We start from the raw sequence: 8,747 nt of genomic DNA, 5'->3' as shown, positions 1-8,747 counted from the left end.
AAAAAAAAAAAAAAGATCTTGCCCTTTTCCAGGTAGGTTTCAACTCCTGGCCTCCAGCGATCCTCCTGCCTCAGCCTCCCCAAGTCACATGGGCCACCATGTGTGGCCTCATGGCATCTTTGACCTGGACTCCTGTTTACCACCCTCCCATCAGACCCAGAATCCACACCACCACTGCCATGTCCTTGTCCTTTCAGCCCTCCCCAACCCTGGGGCCTTGCTGTTCTTGTCTGTTCTGTACAGCCACCTCTCAAGGCCCAACAAGGCTGAACCTGGGGCAAGTGCATAAACAAACCTCCCCTCTGACCCAGTCTACTGCTGGGACCTTGGGACAGGAGCTACCTCCCTTAGTCTCAGAGCCCCCCAACCTTGCCAGGCACTGTCCCTGCCATGTGTCCTGTCTGGAGACACCCCGTAAATAACTCCAGCCCAGATAGTGCATCTCACTACTTAGGTTCTCACAGGAGAAAGGTTGCCGTCTTCATGGCCCCAGCTATGTTGAGCTGGGGGTGGAAGAGAATAGCCCATGTGGCCTCTAAAAACACTCAACCACTGGCTGTGTGGCCTTGGCAAAATAGCCTTCCCTCTCTGATCAGCCATTTATTTGTTACCAACTGGAGTCAGCAGCCCCTACCCCCAGCCCCAACTGGATGCTTCTGAGGGTTCAATGATAAAATGGGTTGCGGGCCCACTCTATGCCTGGCAGCAAGCCAGAGAACAATACATTGTGGAGTTACATTTACGATTTCTTCCAATAGGGCTGGGCTGGTAACTACTGGAAAAATTGTAGCAATTATATTTATGGTTATTTCTTCAATCCCACCTGGCATAGGGTAAGCACCAAACTTGAGGCGGTGAGTCTTGGGGAGGCTTTGAGAAGGAAAAGGGCTTTGCCAACGGTTTGGTTGTCTGAGGGATGGGTTCGGGGACCATCCAGCCCCTGGGACTTCAGGGAAACTCCGGCTCCCAAACCAGCTGCTGTGTATGTGGTCGGGGTCTTCCACACAGCTAGAAGGGGGCACAGCTGGGGACTCAGCTGTATCTTCCAGCCGTCTTTGGGACATTTTCTTCCTTAGGATCCGGTGTGTCTTGCCCTGAATGTGAGGGCCTGCAGGGTCGGAATGTCTCAATTATTTCCCCAACACTCCAACCTCCATCTGCGCCTTTTTTTCCAGGCTATTCTCTCTGCCTTCACTGCTGGGGCCACTGTCCTGTGTAGGCACCAAGGCCTGACCATGCCACCCGGAAGCCCCAACCTGGGACAACTCTCCCCCACCTGCCTCTGAGCCCTCCATGGTGACTCTTGTCTCCCAAACCTTATCCTTCTCCCCATTACACAGAAGGGAAAGCTAAGGCTCCGTCACTCAAATCCAAAGCCAGGCGGACTCCAAGCCGCCCCACCCCTATCCCAGACAGCACAGGCCCCCGCTCTCCCCACTGGGTGCCCCTTGAAGGCCAGGTTGACCCCCACCCCCCCACAAGCCTTAGATGGTGAAAAGAAGGAAGGCCAGTTCTCTTCACCCCAAGTCGGAAGTGGGGCTGGGAGGGTACCCTAGAAAAATGACACACCACTCCCTGTGCCAGCTTCTGCTTTCTGGCATGGCTGTGGTCAAGCCTGAGTCAGTCCCACGGGACCACGGAGCGGAGTCTGGAGCATCAGGGTCAGGAGCTTGAGGGGGAAGGGTCAAGGGGCAGGACATGGGGGTTGGGCGTGAGGGAGGTCACGGGCCAAGCTGGAGGGAGGGGACCTGGCCACACAGGCCTTGCCCACTCTCAGGGGGCTGAACATTTCAGTTACTCCCCCACACCCCAGCCTCCATCCCATCCCCAGCCTCCATCCGACGTCACCCCGTTAGATCACAGGCCCACTCTGAGAGTGGGTCCCAGGCCTCAAGTCCCCTAGCCGCCCCCAGAAAGTCTAGGAGTACATGGACACACCACCATTCCTCTCAGCCTCTCTGTGTCTGTCTCAAAGGCCCCACCTCACCTCCCCTAAAGGTACTCTTGCGCCAGGGCTCACATGCCTGGGCAGGGCTGATTGCCAAGGGGCCCAGTGACCTCGTGACTGGGGACCCAGCACCTGGCAGGGGTGGGGGTGGGACACCCAGAGGGAGGAGTGGAGGAGGGAGAGACGCTGGCCCAGGGCCGAGGGGCGTGGGCACCGGGAGGCGGGCCGGGTTAGGGGCGGGACCACCCCCAGTTAAAGGCGCTCATTTCCCAGGCAGCCGCTCCAGCCGCCACACTTTTGCCCCCGCAACGATGTCCCTGTCGCCACTTCTGCTGTTCCTGCTACCACTGCTGCTGCTGCTGGACGACCCTACGGCAGCGGTGCAGGCGTCCCCTCTGCAAGCGTTAGACATCTTTGGGAATGGGCCGCCAGTTAACTACAAGGTAGGGACGGCGACAGGGCGGGCAGGCTGGAGGGGACAGGCGCCCTGTCGAGGCAGGTGGCTCCTTCTTTCTCCCGAGACTTCACAGGGGAAGACCAGGGCCCCGACTGGAAAAACCCCGTTCATTTCCCGGCACTGCGGCCAGACTCCCTCCGTGTCGTTTCGCTTTCGCATCCCGCATCTGAGACGGGGCAGTTGCTTCCACCCGCCTCCTCCCGCCCAAAGGTTCATTGAGCGCCTACTGTGTACTTTTGGGACAGGAGCTGGGGTCTCCTTTTATGGTCCAGGGCACAAGTTCAGCAGCTGGCCGAGGGCCACCGGCATGCGTTCTTGCTGCTACCCTTGGTGCATTCATTCCAGCCAGGGCAGGGCTTGCATGTCTCTGGGACCTATTAGGCAGATGCCCTAGAAGCTGAGCGACTTGCTCAGGGCTCCAGCGACACGGGCCGCCCGCCACCCCTCAGCTGAAGCCGGAAGTCAGCACCTATTAGGTGCCGCCTCTATTTGGTCAGACTTGGAAAGGGTTCACGTGGGTCCCTTGCTCAGCTCAGAGTCAAGGTCCTCCTGGTGAAGTGGCAAGAAATAGGCATGGGCCAAGGCCGGAGGCGGTGGCTCACGCCTGTAATCCCAGCACTTTGGGAGGCCGAAGTGTGTGGATCACCTGAGGTCAGGAGTTCGAGCCTGGCTAGCCTGGCCAACATGGTGAAACCGTGTCTCTACTAAAAATACAAAAATTAGCTGAGTGTGGTGGTGGGCGCCTGTAGTTCCAGATACTTGGGAGGCTGAGGCAGGAGAATCACTTGAACTCGAGATGTGGAAGTTGCAGTGAGCCGAGATCACACCACTGCATTCCAGCCTGGGCAACAGAGCAAGACGCCCTCTCAAAAAAAAAAAAAAAGGGTCAGGCTGGGCGCAGTGGCTCATGCCTGTAATCCCAGCACTTTGGAAGGCTGAGGCAGGCAGATCACGAGGTCAGGAGTTCGAGACAACTCTGGCCAACATGGAAAAACTCTGTCTCTACTAAATATACAAAAATTAGCCGGGCGTGGTGGTGCGCGCCTATAATCCCAGCTACTCTGGAGGCTGAGGCAGGAGAATCGCTTGAACCAGGAAGTCGGAGGTCACAGTGAGCTGAGATCGCACCACAGCACACAGAGTGAGACTCCATCTCAAAAAAAATGTCTCAGCTGGGCGCGGTGGCTCACGCCTGTAATCTCAGCACTTTGGGAGGCCGAGGCAGGCGGATCACAAGGTCAGGAGATCGAGACAATCCTGGCTAGGCTTACACGGTGAAACCCCATCTCTACTAAAAATACAAAAAAATTAACCGGGTGTGGTGGCGGGCGCCTGTAGTCCCAGCTACTCGGGAGGCTGAGGCAGGAGAATGGCGTGAACTCGGGAGGCGGAGCTTGCAGTGAGCCGAGATGGTGCCACTGCACTCTAGCCTGGGCAACAGAGCGAGACTCCGTCTCAAAAAAAAAAAAAAAAAGTCTCAAAGTCAAGATTCCACCTGGCAAGCTCTGGAAGGCGTGCAAGATGAACTGCCTATGACAGCCTCCTTTCTACAAGAATACCAAGTGGGGTTCAGAGAAGTGGGGAACTGCCCAGGGCTACACCTGCCTCACATCCCTTCCTAATCCACAGATGGGCAATCTATACCTGCGGGGACCCGTCAAGAAGTCCAATGCACCGCTTGTCAATGTGACCCTCTACTATGAAGCACTGTGCGGTGGCTGCCGCTTGTTCCTGGTCCGGGAGCTTTTCCCAACGTGGCTGATGGTCATGGAGATCCTCAATGTAACGCTGGTGCCCTACGGAAACGCACAGGTGCATGGGCGCTGGGGAAACTGAGGCACGTGGGCAGGGGAGCAGGGGACCCAGCCTGCCAGCCAGCTCTCACCCTGCTGCCTTGCAGGAACAAAATGTCAGCGGCAGATGGGAGTTCAAGTGCCAGCATGGAGAAGAGGAGTGCAAACTCAACAAGGTGGAGGTGAGCGTCCCCAGGGCCCCACACCAGGGTGGGGGAAAACAGGAGGTAAATATGAGGATGCCAACTCTGTCTTCTGCCTGGTGTGCTCCCATTTAATCACATCTTTATTCCCTATCTCCTGGGTGGGTACTGGTGATTATGACGAGAGGGTATCAGGGTACCCTGGGCCCTCTTCATGCCCTCTCCTGCCCCCTCTCCAAACCCCAGGCCTGCCTGTTGGATGTACTTGACATGAATCTAGCCTTCCTGACCATTGTCTGCATGGAAGAGTTTGACGACATGGAGAAAAGTCTGCCACTGGTGAGTGATGCCCCTCACTCCTCACAAGGAGGGGGACAAGGGTGGTAACCTTCCCTACACCCAGGCAGACTCAAATTCAAGTCTTAGCCCTGACCACTGCTGTCTGTGCAGCCCAAGAAAACAACTACCCTTCTTTATTTTATTTATTTATTTATTTATTTTTTCTTGAGACGGAGTCTCGCTCCGTCATCCAGGCTGGAGTGCAGTGGCACAATCCCGGCTCACTGCAACCTCCACCTCCCGGGTTCAAGTGATTCTCCTGCCTCAGCCTCCTGAATAGCTGGGATTACAGTTCTGTGCCACCATGCCAGGCTAATTTTTGTATTTTTAGTAGAGACAAGGTTTCACCATGTTGGTCAGGCTTGTCTTGAACTCTTGACCTCGTGATCCACCTGCCTAGGCCTCCCAAAGTGCTGGGATTACAGGCATGAGCTACTGGCTACTGTGCCTGGCCCTTTTTTTTTTTTTTCTTTTTTGAAACAGGGTCTTGCTTTGTCACCCAGGCTGGAGTGCAGTTGTGCGATCTTGGCTGACTGCAACCACTGTCTCCTCAGTTTAAGTGATCCTCCCACCTCAGCTTCCCCAGTAGCTGGGACTACAGGCGCGCACCACCATGCCCGGCTGACTTTTGTATTTTTAGTAGAGACAGCGTTCACAATGTTGGCCAGGCTGGTCTCAAACTCCTGACCTCAAGTGATCCTCCTGTCCCAGCCTCCCAAAGGATTACAGGTGTGAGCCACCATGCCTGGCCCCAGCCTCCCCTCTTGAAACTTCCATCTCTGAATCAGGGGAATGAATGCAGGTCTCTTAGGAGCATTAGTGATCACGGAGGACTTACTGGAGGAGGCATTTCTGAGCTGGTCATGGAAGGATGAGCAGGAATGTGCAGAGAGACAAAGATGATAGGATGTGGAGAGGATAGGACAGACCCCACCTACTTCCTCAGGGGATTGTGAAGAATGACTTCCAGAGAAGTGACTCATTGGCTCCAATCATTTATTCATTCATCAAACATCGGGGTCACCCGGCCAGACGCGGTGGCTCACGTCTGTAACCCCAGCACTTTGGGAGGCCGAGGTGGGTGGACCACAAGGTCAGGAGATCGAGACCATCCTGGCTAACACGGTGAAACCCCGTCTCTACTAAAAATACAAAAAATTTGCTGAGTGTGGTGGCAGACGCCTGTGGTCCCAGCTACTCAGGAGGCTGAGGCAGAAGAATGCCGTCAACCCAGGAGGCGGAGCTTGCAGTGAGCCGAGATCGCACCACTGCACTCCAGCCTGGGCGACAGAGCGAGACTCCGTCTCAAAAAAAAAAAAAAAAAAAAATCCAGGTCACCCAAGAGGCCTCACCTAGCGACACCCTAGTCCTGCAGGGTTAGATCAGGGCTGAGAGCGTGGCAAGGAGGAGAGGGCACTGAGGACACACAGTGGAAGGAGAAGGAAGGGTGTTCCTGGCAGAGGGATCAGCCTGTGTGGAGGCCCTGAGTAAAGTGAGATACCAAGGGGGGTCAGAGACAGTGGGGTCTGGTCTTAGGGATGAAACCAAGGGAGCTAGGAGGCAGGAGCAGCCTCAGCCCTGCCTCAGGGGCCTCCACTCAAGCATGTATTGAGCGTCTGCTGTTTGTGGGCATTGTCGCATCACTGTGAAGCCAACCCTCTTCTCAGTGACGAAACAGGCTTGACTCAGGGCTGGTGGGGGGACCGTTGAGATAACGGGGAGGAAGCTGAGGCAACCCCCTGCTCCCTACCCACCCAGTGCCTGCAGCTCTACGCCCCAGGGCTGTCGCCAGACACTATCATGGAGTGTGCAACGGGGGACCGCGGCATGCAGCTTATGCACGCCAATGCCCAGCGGACAGATGCTCTTCAGCCACCGCACCAATATGTGCCCTGGGTCACCGTCAATGGGGTAAGAATCTTTTTAGCCCTCAGCTTGACACTCATAGTCCCATGGAGTCAGGGATGGACCAGACAGAGGGACCAGGGATAAAGGAGCCCAGACAGAGGTTGCAGTGAGCCGAGATCGCGCCACTGCACTCCAGCCTGGGCGACAAGAGCAAAACTTGATGGCTTTGCATAGGGAAAAAGGGCATTGGGGCTGGAGTTTTGAAAAGTGAGCAGGAGTCCATCAGGCAAAAAAATGTATGTATTAATTGGAAGTAGTAAACACCGTTAGCCACCCCCGCTGGAACAGGTGTGCCACTGATCTGCGAGGCGGGAGGCGGGGGCCAGACTTGGAAACGTGTGCAGCCTGGTTTCTGGGCTGAAACCAGGGTGCATGGGTTGGGGCAGCTGCTGGGAGTGTGTGACCTCTGTCTTGCTTTGTGCAGAAACCATTGGAAGATCAGAGCCAGCTCCTGACCCTCGTCTGCCAGTTGTACCAGGTAAGCTGGGAGGGGAGCAGTGGGATTCGGGTGGTGGGGGTAGGGTCTGCTTCCAGGACTCCAACTCGTGGCCTTCCCCTCCAGGGCAAGAAGCCGAATATCTGCCCTCCCTCAGCCCGCTCCCTCAGGGGTGTCTGCTTCAAGTGATGGCCGGTGCGCTGTGGAGAGCTGATGGAAGGCAAGCGGGAACCCGGCTTTCTGCCTTTTTTTCTAATCCAGACCCTCAGCACCTGCTTCTCACCAACCGGAAAATTTCTATGCATCCCATGAAGACCAGATACACAAAATTCCACCCCATAATCACGAATCTTGCTCCACTAAGAATGGTGCTAAAGTAAAACTAGTTTAATAAACCTTTCTGGATGGTGTAATTAATTTGATAAGTCAGCCATTCCCCCTTCCCCAGGCCTGGCGAAACCCCCTCTCTACTAAAAATAGAAAAATTAGCTGGGCATGGTGGCGGGTGCCTGTAATCCCAGCTACTCGGGAGGCTGAAGCAGGAGAATTGCTTGAACCCAGCAGGCAGAGGTTGCAGTGAGCCGAGATTGCACCACTGCACGCCAGCCTGGGCGACAAGAGCAAAACTCCGTCTCAAAAAAAAAAAAGTGACTGGTTGTAGCCAGGCGAGGTGGCTCATGTCTATAATTGCAGTGCTTTGGGAGGTCGAGGTAGGAGGATTGCTTGAGGACAGGACTTTGAGACCAGCCTTGGTTGTCATCATAGCAAGACCCTGTCTTTACAAAACATGAAAATAGAAGGAATTAGCGGGACATGGCAGTGAGCAACTGTGGTACTCGGGAGGCTGAGGCAGGAGGATCACTTGAGCATAGGAGGTCAAGGCTGCAGTGAGCCATAATTACCCCACTGCACTGCAGCCTGGGCCAGAGAGCAAGACTCTGCCTCTTTTTTTTTTTTTTGAGATGGAGTTTCGCTCTTGTTGCCCAGGTTGAAGGGAAATGCATGATTTCAGCTCCCCACAACCTCTGCCTCTCTGGTTCAAGTGATTCTCCTGCCTCAGCCTCCTGATTAGCTGGGATTACAGATACATGCCACCATGCCCAGCTAATTTTCTATTTTTAGTAAAGACGGGGTTTCTCCATGCTGGTCAGGTTAGTCTCGAACTCCTGACCTCATGATCCATCCGTCTCGGCCTCCCAAAGTGCTGGGATTACAGGCGTGAGCCACCGCACTGTGCCAAGACTCTACCTCTTAAACGAAAAAGAAAGGAAAGAGCATGTTCAGTGTTGTATTTTTTCCTGCTGATGGACTGGTCAAATCATAGATGTATATATTCTTCCTTCAAAGAGGTGAGGCTTAATTGCACTCCCTACAAATACCTTTGTTTCTCTTTATTTTGAGATGGGGTCTAGCTGTGTTGCCTAGGCTCGTCTCAAACTCCTCAGCTCAAGGATCCTTCTTGAGGATCCTGAAGTGCTGCGATTATAGACGTGAGCCAATGCGCCCGGCCCTACAACCACCTGGATAGTGAACTGCATTTAGTAACTTGATTCCAAAGAGTAGAACAGGGAAAGTGAAAAAGAATACAGTGGCTCACACCTGTAATCCCAGCACTTTGGGAGGCTGAGGTGGGTGGATCACTTGAAGTCAGGAGTTCAAGACCAGCCTGGCCAACATGGTGAAACTCCGTCTCCACTAAAAATACAAAAATTAGGCTGGACGC

The 8,747-nt window shown here is 54.7% G+C and overlaps 1 protein-coding gene and 1 long non-coding RNA gene across 2 annotated transcripts; one reads left to right on the top strand and one right to left on the bottom strand.

Moving 5' to 3' along the window:
- Nucleotides 1–561: 561 nt before the first annotated feature.
- On the bottom strand, nt 562–2,005 carry LOC117075024. Its single transcript, XR_004433813.1, has 2 exons — nt 1,849–2,005; nt 562–1,108 (listed from the first exon to the last, which is right to left on the bottom strand). It is a non-coding gene; the product is annotated as an uncharacterized LOC117075024 (long non-coding RNA).
- Nucleotides 2,006–2,195: 190 nt separating this feature from the next.
- On the top strand, nt 2,196–7,424 carry IFI30 (IFI30 lysosomal thiol reductase). The gene is made up of 7 exons (XM_033197026.1): nt 2,196–2,391; nt 4,035–4,217; nt 4,306–4,380; nt 4,588–4,680; nt 6,439–6,591; nt 7,013–7,066; nt 7,151–7,424. The coding sequence occupies exons 1-7, from the start codon at nt 2,260–2,262 to the stop codon at nt 7,211–7,213; spliced, it is 753 nt and encodes a 250-aa protein (XP_033052917.1). The 5' UTR covers nt 2,196–2,259; the 3' UTR covers nt 7,214–7,424.
- Nucleotides 7,425–8,747: the final 1,323 nt, after the last annotated feature.

Source organism: Trachypithecus francoisi, unplaced genomic scaffold (genome assembly GCF_009764315.1).
Source record: "Trachypithecus francoisi isolate TF-2019V2 unplaced genomic scaffold, Tfra_2.0 Lachesis_group5, whole genome shotgun sequence".
NCBI lineage: Eukaryota > Metazoa > Chordata > Mammalia > Primates > Cercopithecidae > Trachypithecus > Trachypithecus francoisi.
Note: the sequence above shows the minus strand (reverse complement) of the source record. Positions and strands in the feature narration are given on the sequence as shown.